Raw genomic sequence first — 19,987 nt, 5'->3', positions numbered from 1 at the left:
TAAAACCATGACAGTGACCGCCATGTCTTACTGTGTTCGTAAATTACTAGGTAAAGTGAAGGCAACACGCGTCCCACAAAATAGCCAGCATTAGCAATGCCCTTAACCACCGATAGGACGTCTCAGCATCAGCATCATCGATTCTCAATGACAAAACACACGCAGGCATATTTCCATCTAAGAATCTCAAGGAGAAGATTTCATTTGTAGCAGATAAGTATGCAACGGATGCATTGCGCATCTATCATTTTCTGCCTCGATTGATTTGAAAAGATGTTAGATTTTTTCAGAATTGCACAGTAGAGAGACTCGGCCTGTTAGCATCTTTTCAGCATCAATGTGACGATGTAGATATGTGAATCTCGAGAATCGTGATAAATCGTGATAAAATGTTATCATTTTGACAGCTATGATTAGATGTACACTTTTAGGATGGGTGTCACACAACAGATATCTGATTTTAGTAATACATTATTTTTCCTGTACATTATGACCTTGTTGTTTTTTTCAAATGGAAATAGGGTGCACTCAAAAGTGAATCTGTGTTCTGTTTTTCTGATCAGAGATGAATCGCTGCTCCTTGGACAACAACAATTTCCCCTTTGACAACAATGTCCTAGTTCTGGACATGGTGCTGGGTTCCCTGTGGGGACTGTCACAGCCAATCGACTGGGAGAGCGTGGCCAAGATTGTGCCAAGCTTCACCCCCAAGGAGGTAAATACGTTATTGGCCAAATGGCCCAGGTGGGTCCTGGTTTTTATTCCAACCAATTCAGAACAGACAGTGACTCTCACAACATGCCGTGCTTTGCATGTTTTAGTGTGCCCTTCGCTTTGAGGAGTTAAAAAGTTGTGGAGGATTTCCCCAAGTGGATGACCATTGTAATGCAGTCATTACAGGGCTCCCCTCAGATACAGTATCAACTATTCTGGACACTGGTGAAGCAGCGGCTATGCAAGGTCACCAGAGTGCCAATAACATTACAGGTAATTTAGTTCCTCAAAAGACTTCTCCTTGTGAGCTACTTTACTATTCCATAACAACATCCTGGCAATTAAAATCCAATACAAATCTCTCTGTGTATTTCCTGTCTACACAGGCCGCAAAGCAACACCCACAGGAAAAGGTCATTGCGCTTCTGAAAGGACGGACAAAAAGGTTTTGACCGAGGATGATGAAAAACCTCCCAAACAAAAAGAGTAAGGCAGCTCTTCCTTGTTTTCACATAGCCGATTAAACGGCACAATGGCAAATCAGTGATGCAAAATTGTCCCCACGCAGTCCCAACATGGTTATCCACGTGTGTGATGAGACCAAGAACTTGAAGCAGGATTTCACATGTCCCAGAGAAATCCTGATCAAAGAGATGTGCTATTTTGCCGAGTATTTGACCGTGGACTCTCAGAGATGGGAAGAAGTGGACATCTCGGTTCACTGCGACGTTCAGATCTTCGACTGGCTCATGAACTACGTCAGGCGGAACTCATCCAAGGACAAACCTCGGCTCGGTATAAAATGCTGCCAATTCCTCCAGTTTCCATATCCCACGCACTGAATGAGGTGCCACTCGCAGATGTGAATTGGCTTGACTTATTGTTGTGTTTGGTGGGTCGCTGTGTTGTGTGCGTCATGTGTTGTTATTTGGTCATATGGTGTTTGTCGGTTACAGAGCCCAGCAATGTGATCTCAATCCTGATCTCCTCCGAGTTCTTGAAGATGGACACGTTAGTAAGTGTGGTGATGTGCAACGCTGGGTTATCGCTGTTTGATTTTATAGAGCGCTTTCTTTTTCTGATCCAAGCAAAAGCCAAGCAAAATCTTCAGGAACGTTTGGAAACCTTTATTTTGATTCCAGTGTTGCATTGAAAAAAGTCACAGTTTATTTTTGGTAACCTCTAGCCTCAATACACCAATATCTGGGTATCGGGAAATGGGATGAAAAATGAGAAAATATCAAATCCACAGTGTAAAATTTAATATTGGGTCAAAACGTTAAATGTATATGGAGAATTTTTATTTATTTATTTTTGTAATAGTAATTATCCATACTGCTTATCCTTGAAAACATCACAGGGGTGCTGGAGTTTCTCCATCTTCTTTCGCAATGGGCATGTCATTCCCAGCGAGCATATATACCCTTTTAACTTTGAAAATTTGCTCATTTAATAATCATATTTGAGCTTTTACCGTGTCCTACAATGTAATAAATATTTCTGTTGTGCGTCAATCTATGTGCAGGTGGAGGAGTGTATCCAGTATTGCCACAAACACATGAGCGCCATCGTTGCCACGCCCTGCAGCATGAACTGCATCAACAGTAATTTGGTATCTCGGATCGCCGGGTTCTTCAACCACAACGAGGCAGATGACATTAGGGACAAGAAAGATAAGTTCAAAAGGTATTATTATCAATTATCATGGATGTTCATCATCAACTTTCTACACCATGTCGTCCCATTTCCATGTATTTTGTCCTGTTTAGCTGTTTATTGACCAGTGATAAATGACTGTTTTTCCCTCCTTACTTTATAAAGCAAATTGTTCCAAAAGAAAATTGAACTCCTCTTTGACCCAAACTACAAGAATCGCGATTCCCCAAGAAATGCCTCAACACTTTACAGGTGAAAAGAGAAACATTTGTATTTGTTTTTATAGCTTTCGCCATTTGAAATACAAATAGAAAGCAAAATTGAGCATTTATATCCAAGTTTTGATACTCCTTTAGCTTCATTGTAAAATCAGGAATATTTTATCTCTGTCCATGGGCTGAAGTTAGACTTGAATTCTTCATTTTAGGAAGTTGCTTGACTCAATTTAAATTAACGTACTATTACAATAACTATACTTGGATTCAAGGCTGGTGTTTTTGGTCACGTTATGCATGTGTTTTCAAATAAATCATTTATTTTTACACATTTAGGTGTGGTCTGTGCTTGAAAATGCTGACTGAAGACACACACAGGAAGATTTCTTGTGTTCCAGGCACATTCAACATTGACTCACATGGAGAGATTGTCTTCACACATTCAAGGTATGACAAAGCAACTTCTCAGCTCCACTCCACACTCTTCATTCTACTCAAAGATCTCTTTCTATTTTTCTATTATTTTCTATTTTTGTGCAGACAAAAAAACTGGGATGTCAACGAATACATTGGCAATCTGTACGAGGAGCTCAAGTCGTGGGTGCTGGTCTATTGGAGAATCTGGGGAACCGTCAACTGCCTCACATGCTCCCGTTGCCAGCAGGTTTGCGTATATGACGAGAAAAAAATCCAGTAGGAAAGACTTATTTACGTTGTTTTGTTGTGTGCAGGAGTTTATGTGTGCCGAGTTGACCCGTTGCCGCTACCACCCAGAAAGTGTGACGTACCCCTACGCTGGGGCAGGGACGGACAAAAGCTGGAATGGGACGGGAATTTACCCCTGTTGCAATCAGACGGTACTGCGCTTTGATCCCACTGGGATGCCCAAGGTACAATTTAGGGACAAGAAAGCATATCTTGATGTCAGTTTATGGGTTTTCTGTCAGTGTGAATGCGTGTTTGCTGACGTGTGCTCTCAGGGTTGTAGAATGCGAGACCACATCGTCAACGTGCCAAGTGAGGACGAGTGTGATGAAGCCATGTCGGCTCAGACCAGAGTTCTCAATGATCTTCTGCTACATAGAGATGCTGTTTGTGTGTCTGACCCGTCACCTGCCGATAGGTGAGTGTATCATTTGGACGTTTTATAGTTTGCTGTAGATTTTTTCTCTCTAATTCAGTTGGTTTTAATTAGGCTTTGAGAGTAGATTTGCTAGGAAATGTTAAATAAATTAACTAATAAAATAGAGTAATTCCAGTGTATTTTTCATTTCTAGTTTTCGTCATTGAATTTGGCAATAATCTTGGTGTGTAGCAAACAAACCCTTGTCAATGTGATATTTTTAATCCAGCTCTTTGTGTTTGAAGTGAGGCGTGCCCAACCAATGTGGAGAAGGACTGTGAAGTCCTCTTGGAACCAGCACTGCTCAAAATCCAAAGAGGAGAATTAAGCACTGTAAGACCTTCTCATTCTCTCTTTCATTTTTCTCTTTTCCTATTTCTGACATGTGGTCCTTTCTCTTTTAACCAGTTTTCTCTTTTAAAAAACTGGAGTCTGCAGCTGGTAGGACTGCTTACTTTATATGACAAAAAAAGTCTGGTAATCCCTAAACTGCAAATTAGATAGTTTCATTCATTTCGTTTATAGTGCTGTGCAATATGACGATACAACAATAAATGTATGAAACATCCTATTTGTGATGGTGCCTACAGAACTAATACCAGTAACAATGTTGGTGATTGCTGTAACAGTTTGACATGTGTGTTGATAGCTCTATATTAGGTCATTAGGTTCTGTTGAACAAGGCACCGAGAGTTCAATCATACTCATTTTGTTGTCCAAAATATAAGAAAACAAAAACAAGTTAGTACAATGCAAACATGTCCTTTCAGAGGCAGCAGTCTCTCCCTTCAGAGGATGACGAGTACACAACTGGGTCTGAGGTCACCGAGGATGAGGTGGGAGATGAAGAGGAGTTGTCCAAAAAGCAAGGTGATGTTGCTACTTGGTGTGAAGATCAAGAGAGCACTCCTAAACTGGTCCACTCTGGGACCAGCATGTTCTCATAGTGATTAATCACAACCCACTTTTCAAGGTTTTGCGTGGCATTAAAAAACACTAAAAGAACATAGATGGCTAGCCAAATATAAACCAAAACAAACAAAGCGCGTTTATTTTTGAAAATAGCTTTAAAAATCACATTCATGCCATTGTTACAAGCACACAAAATTAATTAATTGGCAGCCGTTGCTATGAAAAATAAAGGTTATGAATAAAGGTTTTGACTTTTAAGACTTGTGTATATTAAATTAGCATCATATGAATAATAGATTGATTAATATAGAAATAAATGGTGTTGTCTTTGTTCTGTGTAGATTATATGTTTTGCTGGCAATAATCTTGCATGCATTACTCCCAAACAGTTGGCAGGAGTAGTCATCAATAACTAATGATATACTACTATATTACATATATATATCCAATGAGCACTAGCTACGCCGTTACCAGAATATTACCGCAATTTAGGGCCACGTTTCCATGGCAATAGCCAGACGGTGGAAGCAACACTTTGTTGGCGCAGGCTGACCTAACTGTCTGATGATGAAGGAGCTGTAGTTCTCCTTCATCATTGTGTAAAACAAGATGGGGTTTTGTTGTTCTTTAAACCAATAATTTCAGTCAAGAACTTAATCGATGACCCCTTTTCCAAAAGCAACAAACCTGTTCAGTATGGTGAAGTAAAATTGTAATGTTTCATCATGAAGCTGTAAAAATGATATGACCAAAAATCTCAGTACAAACTAAGAATAGCTATTCATAGGAACTAAGTAACCGTGCACTATCTCTCATTTCTATTTAGAGCACTTTTTTAACCATTTGACTTCATATTGAGGTGCAAAATTGGTCAAGTGTGGTTTGCTTGTAGGTAGTGAAGTGTGGCCCTTCATATATTTTCAGAAATGTGGTTGGGAATGAATATTATTTTCATGCAACCTTTGATTCAACTATTTCTTTCTGTGACCGGCAGATGGTGTCAGATCCGTCTATGATTATGTTCTCATCTTCTTGTTTGTGTGTGCAGCTGCAAAGAAGGCCAAGAAGAATAACAGAGTTCTGAAAAAGCAATTGTCCTCACCAAACCTTCAGAGAAAAGTCAAACAAACAGAAAAAGTGAGTATTTGTTTGGATACAAAATCTGAACGTGACTAGAACCCTTTACTATTGTTGTTGACTATAACAATACTTCAAACTTGTGGTTTCTTTACAGTCACAAAGCAGAGACAACACTTCTTTCACGTGAGTTTTCAAGTGAAAAAATGCATTTGACTTTAAGGGCACAATATTTCTGTTCAATATCAGCGACTCTTTACGTATTTGCAATTGTAGAGTGAGCATCTCGAAGACTAAGTGGGATAATTCTCGGTCCATGCGGTACAACCAAGATGCTCAGAGAGAGGAAGGTAAACACACTTTTAGGAGTTGGTGAAATACATAATTAGGTCAGACCAGGGATGTCAGTAGGTTCTGAGGACAAGGGAGGCTTCGCCTCCTGGAAGTCATGTTTTTTACGATAAAAGGTATTTTTTTATAGCATTATAATACATCGTCATTTTTAAGAAAAAAACGCCTTTACACATGGTCATTTTTATAGAAAAAAAGCCTTACTATACATGGTAATATTTTTATAAAGAAAAAAAGCCTTATTATACATGGTCATTTTTTAAGAAAAAAGTCTTACTGTACATGGTCTTTTTTTAAAGAAAAAAGCCTTACTATACATGGTCTCTTTTTTTAAAGAAACCACAGAGTAATATGTCCTGGTGGTGTGAGTGATTAGTACGATGGCCTCACAACAATCGGGTCCTGGGTTCAAGACCACATTGGTTTAACTGTAACTGACTATATAAAGTCATTTTTAAACGAAAAAAGCCTTACGGTACATAGTCCTTTTTTTAGGGAAAAAAAGGCTTAGTATACATGGTCATTTTTTAAAGAAAAAAAGTCATTTTACATGGTCATTTTTTAAAAGAAAATAGCCTTACTATACATGGTCATTTTTCAAAGAAAAAAGCCTTACTACACAGTCATTTTTTTAAGGTACCACAGGGTTATATGTCCTGGTGGCGTAAGTGATTAGTGAGATGGCTTCGTAATACTAGGATCCTGGGATCAAATCTAGGTTGATCCAACAGTAACTTACTATATAAGTAATTTATTAAAGGAAAAAAAGCCTTACTGTACATAGTATTTTTTTTCAAAGAAAAAAAGGCTTAGTATACATGGTCATTTTTTAAGAAAAAGAAAGCCTTACTATACATGGTCATTTTTTAAGAAAAGAAGCCTTACTATTTATGGTCTTTTTTTCTGAAACCCCCCTAAAATAGGCCTAGTGATGCACACGAACATGACATACGTGCGTCTTTTTCTTAACAGACCAGCGTCGCATGGCTGAAATCACTGATTACCTCACCAAGATGCGCTTTGGGGACCACGAGCAAAACGGATCCAAGGACACTAAGGAGGTGAGGCGGCTTGCGTTGAGCATCGTGTCGCAGTGCAGGCAATGGACCACTTGGATTTATAGTCTTTCGTACGTCTACGCCACAGCCAGCAGGGGGAATCTACAGCAGACTGGAGGCACAATTCAAGAGTGCCACTCAAGGCCGACAAGACAAGACGCCTAGGTGATGATGGCCAGAGCATTTTTTTTAAATTCCTTTTTCGCCATTGACGGCGATAGACTTCCAATCATTTTGCAATGAACTATACGTCTACATTTCAAAAGTACATGTAGTTTAAAGTTAAGTTTTATCAAACACTAAACTTTTTTTTTGCTCTTCAGCTTCGAGACTTGGGTTTACTCGTGCAAAATATCCAAAAATGACTGATACATGTTTTTCTGTGTCCCCTCGTAGGCCAAAATTACGTTACGCTCAGATACGGACAAACATCGAGAAGTGATGGCTGACATGTCCGCTTGCTATGTGGTCATGAGTTGAAACCCCCCATTGCACCCCCTTTTCACACCAAAGGGTCGTGAAGCGGCAATCGAGCGGCATCCCTGCTGCTAAACTCAGGTGACCGTGAGGGGATCATCACGTGGTGCACAGTTTGTTTGTGCAGCTGCACTCAGTCCTTCAAAAACAAGGAGCTCGCAGAAAGCGCCACTCTGACTTGGTTGCACATCTCAAGTGTTTCTTGGAGGATTTATTTTTGGACCACAAACAAGGAGGGGCTTGGGAAAGGACAACATGAGAGTGTATTATAGTAGCTCTGTTTCTTGGTCCGGCTCATCTGTCCACCAGAGTACAAAAGATGAAACAAGGTGAACTCACGCGATTGGTGGGCTCTGCGACCTCCCATCATCAACCTCATCACTTTCACTTCACATATGCGCTCTTCAACACTGCTTTTAACACAAATAAAAAGATCTTAATAGATTTGAGCGTTTCTTTGACATTGGACAAATAACGCCGAAGCTAGTAAAACTCTAAATTTTTTAATCAGTTCAAAAAAATTCACAACAAATGTAACACCTTAAGAAGGGATATTTGCCATTAGAGACTGGGTACTTATTAGGAATTTATACATTCTTTAGCCTAATCGTTTGTTTGGCCAGAACTTAGAACACGTGAATGAAAAACGCAAAAATACAAAATTAAATGTAAACCCAAATTATTTGTCATTTTTGCTCTATCGGTAGTGTCTTGACTCACTACAGCGTAGTAAACAATCTAAATGAGTTGAATTGAACATGTTGAAAGCCGACAACCAAGAACCCATAAATACCTGTGCCACTTCTCTAAAACATCCCATTCACAAAGGTTCAAAAATGAGCAACAATCCTCTTAGAGGAAAACAAAAGCCCGATGTCGACTACGCGACAGTACCCAATCGCACGCGCGCACACATTTACAAACACACACACACACACTCCAAAGAAACAATAGAATAAGAGGAAAAAAAATGTTCCCATGGTATTAAAGATGCTATACAATTGGGATGATATGCACATAGTTGCGTTCCTTAGAAAAATGTTCAAACAACTTTGCCGTCGGATGCGGCACAACTCGCAATGAAAGATGCTGCCATCTTTTAAGCCTTCATTCATTAGCCGCTGCATTCGTTCCTTCCTCCCACCGAGCGGTGCGGTATGTGCCTCGAAACGACCTTCCAACTCTACAAGCCGTGATGCGGAACAAAAAACGGGAAACGGGAAAAAACTCTCATATAAATATATATATATGTCAAATATATATATATTTATATATCAACAAGTATATGGGAAGGAAGCGGTGGTGCGACTAAAACAAGACTGTTGACTTGATCATGCAGTTCAGTGACGAGCCTGACTGGTAAAACGCAGGTTGTGGAAAGAGATTTAGAGGGGAAAGTCTTCATACAAAACGTGGATTATGTAAAAAGGGCCACGGTCCATTTACACGTTGGCGTTGTTTTGCACGGGCGGAGGCGGAGCCCCCGCTTTCACACCCAAGCGCCAAGCTCTCGGCTTTTGTTGTCTTTGCTGTGGTTAGTTGAGTTAGTCGGACAGTTCAACGGAGGCCGGCTGGCCGAGCGGGGGATCAGTCACACATCTCCTCGGGGATCTCGTGGGGGTTGAGGATGCCCGGAACAGACATTTGGATTTTGTGTTTCTCTTCCTGAGCCTGCCGAAGCGACGCTTCCCTCTCCTCCAGGAACAAGTCCGTCGTGTCCTCGCCGGCAAATTCCTATCGGGCAGCAAGACGGGCGGTTACACGGAGTGATCTCGGCTAAACGGGGACGCTGTTTCTTTACCTTGATCTGTACGAGGAAGTCCCTAAGGTGCTCCTTGAAGGCAGGAATGTCCTGGTTGAGGCTGAACAGGCCAGTTACAAATACCTTCACCTGAGCACTACGGCACAACCAAAATGTCACGTTAGTTCAGAGAAATGAAAAAATAGGCAGAAGAAGAACATTTAAAGTAAGTAAATGTAATAACTCATTCGCAGCCGTTTAAGGTAATAGACGAACTCCAATGCTTTTGAACACACCAATTTTTGCAATTGGTCAATAATCAGATCAGCTACAAAACATGTTATTTACTAAGTTAAATAAATAATACATAAGTCAAGTGGCTCAAAAGAATATAGACAATTCTGTGGTCGAAACCAGTCTCTAATAAAGAATCACTTCTCAAACTAGTCATCGACGACTTTGATAAGACTATTTATGGAATGGATGAATCCTTGGATGCCGACTTACTCCTGCAGGTGAGGGAAGGCCGTCTTGAGCAAGTTGGCCACGTACTCCTGAATAAAAACTTGGTTGTTGGCGGGAGAGGCGGGGTTCAGTGCAGTAGTGATCTTGCCTTCTTCCACAAGGTTGAACATGTAGGCCAAGATGGACGCGTGCATGGTCAAACCTGAGGGCAATGCACAAATCCACGTTAGGGCTGCATGATTGCGAATCTCTGCTGCCACGACGCGTGCGAACGTACCGGCGGTGTGAGACGTGTCAGTGACCACCGAGAAGATGTGCTGGAGAATGTCACAGAAATACGTCTGGTAGAAACTCTGAGCGGCGGCTTCCTCCTGAGCCACATTTTGAAGCATGGTATAGAGAATCTGAAGACCTGTTCGAGGGGTGAAAACGGCGTGTGCATTACTGGCAGTGGACGCCCCTTCGATCATACCTGCGCTTTTCGCTTCCCAAAAGTTAGGAGCGAGGCACGGCGAGTCCGGAGATCTTACCGGTGTCGGCGACGTTCCTCATGGTGTGTTTGAAGGCCCAGATGATGGAGTCCAGCACCAATTTGAACTGGGCTGGAGGGATGGCGAGGAAGGCGGGGAAGCAGTGCGAGTTGACGGCTTGGAGCAGGTAGAAGAAGTGGGTTCGATGCTCGGGGTACTCTTCAAAGTTCTGCTCAAACAATAAAGACTCCTTATTTCGAGCCCAGTTGAAAGACTATAAATGACGTTACAAGGTCGACCATACTTTGTTGATCATATTTAGAGTGCACTCGAAGACAGCATCAAAGATTTGGGGTATCTCCGTGGTGATGTGCCCTCCCAGCTTGTTGACAATGGTGGCCATGGTGCTGAGAACCTCGGGCTCGCGGGCAGCCGGCACGTTGCGTTGATAGTCGATGAGGACGGCGTCCAACAGCGGGGGGACAAAATTCTCTCCAACCTGCAAAGAGACAAAAAAAACGGCTATTGAGAATAGAAGACGTTGTCGCGCCATTGCTGTTGAATGACATTTGATCATGTGTTTCTTTGCATCGTTGTCCTGTGGATTTAAATTAGTTTATCACTAGTAGATGTCAACTCCACTTGAACTTGGGGGGCTGGCCCTCCCAGTTCAAATGCCCATCGTCGTCAATGACGGCCAATGCGTTAAAAAGCTTCTACTCAAAGTGTGTCATTTGCCAAGTTTAGGCCTACGTATGTGTTCATTTCAACAGCTGTGGGAGTTCGCTGGTGTCTACAGGGTCCAAAATTTGTCACAATTTCTCACCATCTGCGGATCATTAGATCGGCTGACCCAACCCGAGATCAGTTTCAGGGTCTCCCGTTTCACCGTCCTCATGCTCCGGATCAGCGGCTGCTTGGTCACCATCTCTCCTGCGCCACACGCAGAGCAGTACGTTAAAACCGACATAAGCACTTCAATCAGATGGAAAAGATTTTGCTGACCGAGTTCACCTTCTGGTGGCACCACCTGACTACTCAACTCTAAGGTGTAGGTATGGCTAGAATATTCGACCTTTATGAGTTCAAGCCATAAATGTTATTCGGATCCTGATAAAATATTGGTCTAATTGTCAATGTGAATTGTACTTTAGTCGCTTCACCTGGATTTAAGAACTGCATAGCTTGCAAGCAACCAACAGTGGGGGTCATTGCAAGAGGTTTGCCTAGTTTTGCAATTTTAATGTAAAAGTTTCCCACCAGACTGCCTTTGTAGAAGGGAGTTCATTTATTTATTTTTTCAAGATATTCTCTTTCCTGATGTCAGTCCAGAAAAGCTACCCAATGAGCAAATTTGTTTACGTGAAATAGGAGGTCAGAAGACTCAAATCGTCAAGTTGAATTTAAATGTAGTCCTCAAAAATCTCCAAAGTCCATTCACAAATGCCATATAATGAACACACACCTCCCATACCATTTGTCTGAATGGCAGCAGATATGTTCTCGCTGAGGCACTTGTACACATTGAGCATGTCGAGGTAAATCCGTCCAAGTTGGATGACAAATGGGTGTCCGACAGCCTTACAGGCGCGGACGTTGGTCTTCAGAATGCTGCCTAGTTGTTTCACGGTCTCCGGATCCTTCAAAATGTCCACATTCTGAGGGTGAATGCAGCAGGAGAAAAAGACCAAAGGATGAGATTGACTGAGGCCAAAAAGTGTTTCACAAAATGTGAGCCTGTAGGGCCGTACATTTAGGATGACTTCAAAATGTTAAACAACCCGAAAGTTAAATACCTGACGGACACCTTGCAAGTCTAACAAGTATAGGAGTTACCTTGGTGGCCTGCTGGATAATACTGTCCCACACTTGGTTAGGCAGCAACATGTACTTGTCGATAAGGTGCTCCTGCACAGCTTGGTCTGTCTGGGCGCCGATCATGTAACCCACGGCTTCGTAGAACGTGTGCACCTTGGACACAAGCCAGATTAAGGTGAGCGGAATGTGACAACTGTGAAACTCGAGCTCGTCTCTGTACTGACCTGCTGCGGCTGTAGGTCACAGATGATGGTGTTGATGTTATTGAGGATCTCGTCAATGAAGGGCATCACCTCTCCCACTTGTACTTGGATGAAGTGGCGCCGGCACTTTTGAGCGATCTTGATGAACGTGTCGCAGGCCATGTCTTGAACTCCATCGTGGGTCTCTGATGACAAAGTGGCGGTTGGCAAGATTATTAAAGCGGAAGTGTGACGCTGAAAAAAATTGGCCACCTTCAAAACCTCACCGTGCATGAACTCGAAGAGCTTGTTGACCACCGTTTTGAGGAACTTCCAATGAGCTCTGAGAAAGCGAGGATACTGGCCGACAATATACATGATGTTGGAGGCAATTATGGCCTTGTTGTCCTTTCCTCTTTTCTGTTCACACAGACCAAGCAAATCCTAGAACAAACAGGTGATAACAAGGTTTACTCCGGCACTTCATAAGCCTAGCCAAGCTAAATAAAACAGTGCTAGAAAAGAAAAAAAAAGTACACATTCTGACTGCTTCTTAATGTTTGGAAGCGCAATGATGACATCTCATGGTTAATGTGAACAAGCCTGTCACAGAATTGCAATGTTGCAATTGTAATTGTATTAAACATACATATACAAATACATACATATAAATATGTATAACTTGGATTCCTGTCATGTTAACATCCCAATTTGTTGCTATTAAGAGTGAAATGTGACAAAGTTATATCTAATATCTTAGATATTTCTAAGAGCTTTTCGTTATCCTCTACTTTTGTCTCACAATTAAACTTCATTCATTAGCGACTTCTTAAAAATACCTTAATGACTGTGACCAAGAATCGCTTTTCATCCTCTTCATGCATCGCACCGCTGATGGATCCAATGGCCCAACACAAAGTGTTGAGATTCTTCCAGGACCACTCAGTACCATTCACCTGGTTGTGAAGCTTTTCAGTCATGATGCGCTCTGTGTCTGCATAGTCCAAGTGAGTCAGGTACACTGCAAGAAACATTCATGATCAGAATTTCACTGGAGAACATCATCTGCAGCTGGTCAAGCGGGAGACAAGTCACATTGTAATATTTGTTGTTTGGACGTGAGCAATAAGTATGCATGGAAAAAACGTCAGTTTCTGTCAAGTTCGCACAGATTTAAAAAGAAGGCCTGAATTGGGTCCATGAAAGACTCACCAAGTGTTTCCCTCATGTTTTTGTAGAGGTTTATAGAATCGGTATCCTTCATAAACTCTCTAACCACCTCCCCCTGATCATTCTCCACCACCAGTACTTCCTCTGGTTTGGCCATCCGACTCACCATCAAGAGACGCACCTGTTTGGCAAGAAAATTATATTTTCAGTGACAGGTTCAGCCACAATAGCACGTCTTGTAATGACAAAACTAGTCGTTTGAGAGTGCGGCACAGAACAGTTAAAAGGATGAATGAATTTCAAGGTATTTATTTGGCGCACGTGTTACCTTGGACAGCACTGGTAGGTAGAGTTGCCTTCGTGGCGGCACGTCAAAGTGCTGGTTGCCAGATAGCAACGGTGATGTAGATGTGGAGAAAGGACTCTCTCTGTAAAGCTCGGCAGCCAGGTGGTTCCAGTATTCCAGACAAATTTTAAAAATCTCAGTCTCTTCCACTTCTGATACCAGCAGCATATAGTGAAGTGCCTGAAGCAGGAGCAGCTCAAGTCAGCACCTGTTCGGATTCTGTTATGTTGTCCCCAGCTCTATTCGTGACCTGCGCCTTACCTCCATTAATGTTTCTCTCAGGTTGAGCCGCTGTTCAATGAGCGTTCCGTGCTCTTTTAGGAAAGTACAGAGGAAGAGACTGAGGTTCTGGATAAAGTTCTGCTCATCATCCTTCCCATTGGCATAGGCCAGCCGGATGTTAGTATTGAGGGGAAGCATCTAAACAACGAGGAATTGGATTAGATTTTGACTTTGTATAGGCCTAAAAGGACAACTTGCTATTGTGCTTAACAGAGTCTATCATGAAGGTCACCTGCTTGAGCTGACACATTGTCAGAGTGAAGAGTGTGACAAACTGCTCTTCGTACTGGCTGACGCTTACTCCGGCAATTTCTGTCAAACACTTCAACGTCACATTGCGGAACATGGGCACGTTCAAGAACTAGAAACAATCAAAAGAGATATTGAGCTATAAAATACCTGCATGAAACCCCATCCCCTCGCCCTCGCTCTCTCACTCCGGGCGTTCCTACCTTATATACTAATGTGCTGATTAGCTTTGTTTCAAAGATATAACCCAACGGAATCCAGTTGAGGAAACGTAAGAGGGTCTCCAAAGTAGCGTGGACCAATGGAGCATTCTGAGAATTTTCCTAGAGGTACAATATGATCATATTTAAAATGAACAGTCTGGAAACAACAATGTTATGATAAGGGACTGGGCTTCACATACCATTACAAACTGGCAAAGCTGGAATATCTGGGAGAATTCATTGCACATACTGAAAGACACACAAGGACATATTATGGACTGGCCACAGCTGATACCAAGTCTTGTGTATTTAAGTATATTAGTACTCGACTAACCTGTCTTTTAAATGTTTGGCTTTGACCTGGGTCATTTGGCCACTGGAGAAGTCGAAGACCTCCTCGCTGAGGAGTTTGAGAATGACCATATTGTTCTGACACAGACTTTCACTGGTTCGACTTGCTCCTACAATATCACTGATGAATGTGGGCCAGTGCTTAGGCCACTCCTGCTTCAAGATCTACACAATCACACAGCACAATGATTCAAACCGTTTCTACAGAGAAGCAAATGTGCTCAAAATTACAGATGAAAGAGTGAAGTCAATTTTTGTGACTAAAAATAGGTCATCCTTAAAATAAGTACAGTGTGTGCCCCTAAAACCCATTTGACAGAGTAAAACGCAATCTTACTGAAAGGTTACGTTGTTGATTTACTAGAAGCATGGTTCTTCATTTGAGTCAACTAATGACTCAAGTTAAGAATTGACTAAAAACTTGATATGGTTCTCTGCATCGTGAACATAGGTGAAATCACCCTCTCCAACCCCCACCAATTTTTGCAATGAACTGAAGAAAAGAATAATAATGAAAATAAAAGAACATACCAACTCCCAGGTTACATATCAAACTAGTGCACCGCTGCACAACAGAGGATTTGATGTAAATTATTATTACCTGTTGATTATTAACCCCTGCAAAAGTGGATCCTTTTATAGTGCATGTAGATCACTTAAGACTAACAGATCAAGAACACTTATTATTTTTAGCTACCAAGATTTTTATGGAGCCTATAACTTCGCTAAACCACCCCCTTTACTAATGCGCATTGGACTATTAAGGTGAGTCATTATTTTAGATCATGAAATACTGAAAATAAAAACTGTCTGGACAGATTTTAAAGGATACAGTTTTGTGACATGTTTTTCTACACCTCTTATGACGTATTTTGAGCTCTTGGAGAACCATTACGTGGAAGTTGCTATAAAAAGTCTTCTCTTCCTTACATCCATTACGAGTAAAAATAATTTTCTAGGACTTACCTGAACAAGTATCATGTTCAGCTTTCCAATGTACACTTTTTCTTTCTAAAAAGTTGAAACACAAAACATGAGCTTCTCTTTATTTCTGGGACAACATTACTGACAGTAGTGAATGTCAATAATAAGGTTGTAAAAAGGTTCTTAAATAATGTGGATAAAGAACACGAGAAAAATCCTACCACCATCTAACCAGGAAAAAAGTCAGTCCATTCCTCCAGTTACTTTGATGTAGATATTTTTATGCAATATCAATAAATGTTTGAGACAGTTTAAAAGCGTCGAAGGATTTTAATTTTTTTTTTCAGCAGGCACTTTAGCTGGGAGTTGCAGAGTTAGTTACAAGCACCTCAAAAGCCCCAGTTTCCTGATTATTCGGGGGTCACGCGCAACCAGGATCCACACACAGGAGATAGAAACCATGTTACATACCTCCACATTTGCAGCATCAGATGACGTCTTAATGATGAGACCGACAACATACTTTTTAATCCCTAGAAAACATAAAAGGTACACTGTTGACTCACTGATAATTTATGAGAACACCAACAAACTGGCAAAACTGTGTGGGATGAGGACCCTGTCGTAGTTACATTTCCATACAAGAGCAACATAGTCACCGTGAGAGGAGTGCATTAAAAATGTTTTAAACCATTCAAAGAGTCATTGAATACTGAATATATTTAATATATTATTCATATGGTTGGGTGATGCAAATGCATCTAAAAACAATGCAGTACTGCGACACAAGGCTGGAAAAGACATTATCAATTTCCGCGTTCGGCATCTGAGTGAGCAGCTATACCTTGGTTAGAAGCTCAAAATGGCAGTTTTGATTAATTGGACAGCACTAGTCTGAGCTCTGCTCTAGTTACTGATGGAGATTTATTTTATTTTCAGTTTTATCAGCATGCCCCACTGGGGGAAAGATGAAATTGCTTCAATTAAAAATATACTACAGGGACCACATGGTTTAAAAAAAAAAGTTGAAACCCCAAGTGGAGCTTGGTTAATGGTGCACTACACATTAACCAACTGCTTTTCCATTGTACAGTACTGGTCTGACCAAGCTAAATTAGACTGTTTTCCACCTCAAAACTGTCTTAAGAGCAAGCTAGAACAGCAATTCATCAGTCAGGGAATGATAGTCATGACAACAGAGAAGATAAGGGTCACCTGTATTAGAAATTGAGAAATTTTATTAGAATATGTGATGGTCTGTTACAGCAAAGCAGCGTGTTAAGATAAAAGACTCAGGATTCTCCAAATGCTACCAATGATCATTCTTGGGACCACTAGACAGCAACTATGGCACGAGTGAAGAATTGTAGTATAATTTGAGAGATTATGAAATCAAATTGGGGGAAAAAAGGGTACCTTCACATTGGTTCCTTGGAAGAATTTTCCATCTTGTTTTAATAACTGTTTCCAGGATCTGCAGAGCATAGTACTGCAAAAAAGCACAAACAAGCAAAGCAGAAACAAATGTTCAAATACAGTGAAAAAAAAGGATGCGAACTTTGGGGTAAAAACAGCTAAGCAAAGGAAATTGCCTGTAACAGTCCGATTCTAGTATTGTTCGGACTGCCCATCTTTCACATAGATTATGCATTTTTTTCTGTGTGGAGTAAACTCAGGTATTGCCATTTCTTGCATGGTCATTACAGACCAGGCAGTACAATTAATCCATTGCATTTGTGTAGGTCTAAGGCCAAAAGAGGTACATATTTTAGACCTATTCTAAATGCACCTTTTATCTGATGAACACAGGCCACAGATTGAGCAGCATAAACGGTTTTCCCAATGTTTGCAGAAAAGCAAAAATATCAATAATGTTAACATTTCTTATGCAGAGTGCAGCCCAAGCCTTAGACTTTAATTAAAATAAAATTATTTAAAATCAGGAAACACGTTCAGGCTAATTAAACCTTTTTTGTTTCGATCAAAATGTTTTTGAAACTCTATGATGTCTATTAACACTCTATTGCCTCTAGGTATGAGTGTGTGTGTGAATGGTTGTCCATCTCCTTGAGACAAAGCGTTTTTAAAAAAAATGCTTTACTGTTGTGACAGTTGGGGGTTTCTTTTTCTGGTCCGCCAATGTTTCAGAGTAGATTATATTCGACTTCATGCTTCCATCAAACAACTCAGCACTTAATTTATACTACAATTTGATTGCTGGTGTTGCACACCTTACTTCTACAAATGTACAGTGCTGAACTCTGCTTACTTTCGTGTTCATATTTTGTGAGAACTCCAGGATTGTGTCCACTCTTGTCCAGGCATCGGGGTGTTCTTTGAGGTGTGTCAATACTTCCTGTGCCATCCTTTGCTGAAATAGATTCATTCAAGACTATTGAATTACATTCATTTACAAGGGAGGGGGATTCAATTTAGGCTACACAAAGGCTGATGCTGAGATTGGAGCTTTGAAATTCGGTGAATGACGATGTCATGGAAATCACCAAAATTGTAAGTTGCAACATGATATACCTGTGGGCCGACTCCGTGATATAGACAGTTCACCACATTATCCAGCAGGTTGATATCCAATTTCTGGTTGAAGTCCAGCAGCTGCTGTGCTGCATGGTCTGCTAACATTGTCATAATTGCTGGCATAGAGCTCTGCAACAACCACAGGAAAGGAGAGGAGGGGTCATGGAAGCAACAAACTCATTCAACAGGCAAAGTCATGTGCACCATGTGTTTTGAAACAATTCCAAACAGGTGACAATCAAACAACAACAACATCCCTCGACTTACCAACTGTCAACAACCCTGAAAATGAACTAAAGCCATCACAACGATATCAAATTGTCAGATTCAGAAACGTTCTGCTCAGATGTTGACTAGGACGGGAAAATATGATACTACTATTTGTATATTGCACCTCGGCTACTATGCTCTCTATTTGATTGTGAAGTAGTTAACCAAGCCACGTGTCGGATACACAACTCGACGTCACTTTGTTTACATCTTTAAGAAACAGCGCAAACCATCCAAAGTCCACCCCCAGCCCCCACAAATAAAAAGTGCGAGCAATTAACAATCGTGTTGACAATAGCAAGGGCAACTGCCTTGTCAGCGTTCATTCTGCACAACTTCACACACAGCATGCGAGACATTAAAATTGCCCTTCGGCTTATTTTGTGACGATGTGGAGTGGCTCACAGATCCCATGTGGTCAGCAATGGCGTTGTACAACCCCTCCCACCGCTACATATTCAAGACGCCATCAATTATCCTTAAGTAGATTGAGCTTTTTGTGTGTGCTTTAGCTTGTTTCCCCTGAAATATACAGTTAGTGCCTTTAAGATGGTTGGCTGTATACGCATGACACGTGACAAAAAGGCTTACAGTGGCGAGCAAGAAGAGTGCCTAGCAACACCAACTTGACATCCGCTGCCATCACGTACACGAGTGATGCTGGCGAGGTGGGAGCGGCGTGGATTTAATCAAACAACGTCGATTCCAAATCAAGTTCAAACACAATTCGGACCCCACGCGTAACTTCCACCTTCAACAGAAAGACCACGCTCGCCCCGCGCATGGCTATTTCCTGAGCCCAACTATGCTATGTCATTTAAGAGCAGTTTCACGAGCACGGCGAAACGCTAAACAAATAAAGACATTAAACAATAGCATTTCCGCTACTTATGAATGAATACAACCGGCCTTTCGACAACTTAGCGGTTTTGCACTTGGCTCAGTTTACGTACCTAAAGTCCGAAGCTCTGATTGAAAAGTGTAGCGTTAGCCAAAGAATGTACGAGATATAGTGAGCACTTGAGAATCACAGTTGATAAGAAAAGGCTTCCTATTTCTGCAGCGTTGACTATCTCCAGCTCCAGCAGCGAGGGATGTCTGACTGCTATAATGACCACTGATGTGGATACCAAAACTACTATCGCGACAGCAAGCTGTCACTCCAAGACATTTTAAGAAACAAAGCAAACCTCGAGTCACAAACCTAATAAATTCGTTACTCTTAATAAATTTCCAGCGGGGCGGTATGGAGGTTGTGTGCCTGCGCCTCCTTTCCTCTCTCAAGCAACTAACTCGCAACCGGTTGAAACCGGTTCAGACTGGGAGATTCCATCTCGGTTTAGTTTTCAGCCGATGGCGCCGCGTAAAGTTTGGACTGGTGTTCCGCCCACTTCGCGC

At 41.4% G+C, this 19,987-nt stretch overlaps 2 protein-coding genes across 7 annotated transcripts; one reads left to right on the top strand and one right to left on the bottom strand.

Moving 5' to 3' along the window:
• Positions 1-82: 82 nt before the first annotated feature.
• Positions 83-8,542, top strand: sanbr (SANT and BTB domain regulator of CSR). Of its 4 annotated transcripts, none has more exons than XM_077612982.1 (21): positions 83-217; positions 564-715; positions 822-987; positions 1,101-1,200; positions 1,283-1,509; positions 1,671-1,729; positions 2,240-2,400; positions 2,536-2,622; positions 2,922-3,032; positions 3,126-3,249; positions 3,317-3,475; positions 3,566-3,708; positions 3,954-4,041; positions 4,117-4,149; positions 4,479-4,578; positions 5,669-5,757; positions 5,855-5,883; positions 5,974-6,047; positions 7,021-7,109; positions 7,195-7,271; positions 7,503-8,542. In XM_077612982.1, exons 2-21 carry the CDS (start codon positions 566-568, stop codon positions 7,546-7,548), a joined length of 2,112 nt encoding a protein of 703 aa, XP_077469108.1. In that variant the 5' UTR covers positions 83-217; positions 564-565; the 3' UTR covers positions 7,549-8,542. The 4 variants fall into 4 exon arrangements, with proteins under 4 accessions (XP_077469108.1, XP_077469105.1, XP_077469109.1 ...); XM_077612979.1 differs by having other exon boundaries at positions 7,172-7,271; XM_077612983.1 differs by lacking the exon at positions 4,117-4,149 and having other exon boundaries at positions 7,172-7,271.
• xpo1b (exportin 1 (CRM1 homolog, yeast) b) lies at positions 8,071-19,926 on the bottom strand. 3 transcript variants are annotated; one of them, XM_077612977.1, is made up of 25 exons: positions 19,794-19,926; positions 18,317-18,448; positions 18,054-18,155; positions 17,201-17,273; positions 16,256-16,317; positions 15,827-15,871; positions 14,844-15,025; positions 14,710-14,758; positions 14,510-14,629; positions 14,290-14,418; positions 14,037-14,195; positions 13,758-13,955; positions 13,472-13,610; positions 13,099-13,280; positions 12,547-12,703; positions 12,302-12,465; positions 12,096-12,230; positions 11,725-11,917; positions 11,086-11,192; positions 10,564-10,758; positions 10,320-10,488; positions 10,067-10,201; positions 9,832-9,991; positions 9,385-9,481; positions 8,071-9,317 (listed from the first exon to the last, which is right to left on the bottom strand). In XM_077612977.1, exons 2-25 carry the CDS (start codon positions 18,440-18,442, stop codon positions 9,171-9,173), a joined length of 3,225 nt encoding a protein of 1,074 aa, XP_077469103.1. In that variant the 5' UTR covers positions 18,443-18,448; positions 19,794-19,926; the 3' UTR covers positions 8,071-9,170. The 3 variants fall into 3 exon arrangements, with proteins under 3 accessions (XP_077469103.1, XP_077469102.1, XP_077469104.1); XM_077612976.1 differs by having other exon boundaries at positions 19,543-19,914; XM_077612978.1 differs by having other exon boundaries at positions 11,734-11,917; positions 19,543-19,914.
• Positions 19,927-19,987: the final 61 nt, after the last annotated feature.

This window comes from Stigmatopora argus, chromosome 11 (genome assembly GCF_051989625.1).
Source record: "Stigmatopora argus isolate UIUO_Sarg chromosome 11, RoL_Sarg_1.0, whole genome shotgun sequence".
Lineage (NCBI taxonomy): Eukaryota > Metazoa > Chordata > Actinopteri > Syngnathiformes > Syngnathidae > Stigmatopora > Stigmatopora argus.
The sequence above is the reverse complement of the archived record's forward strand: the minus strand, read 5'-3'. Positions and strand labels throughout refer to the sequence as shown.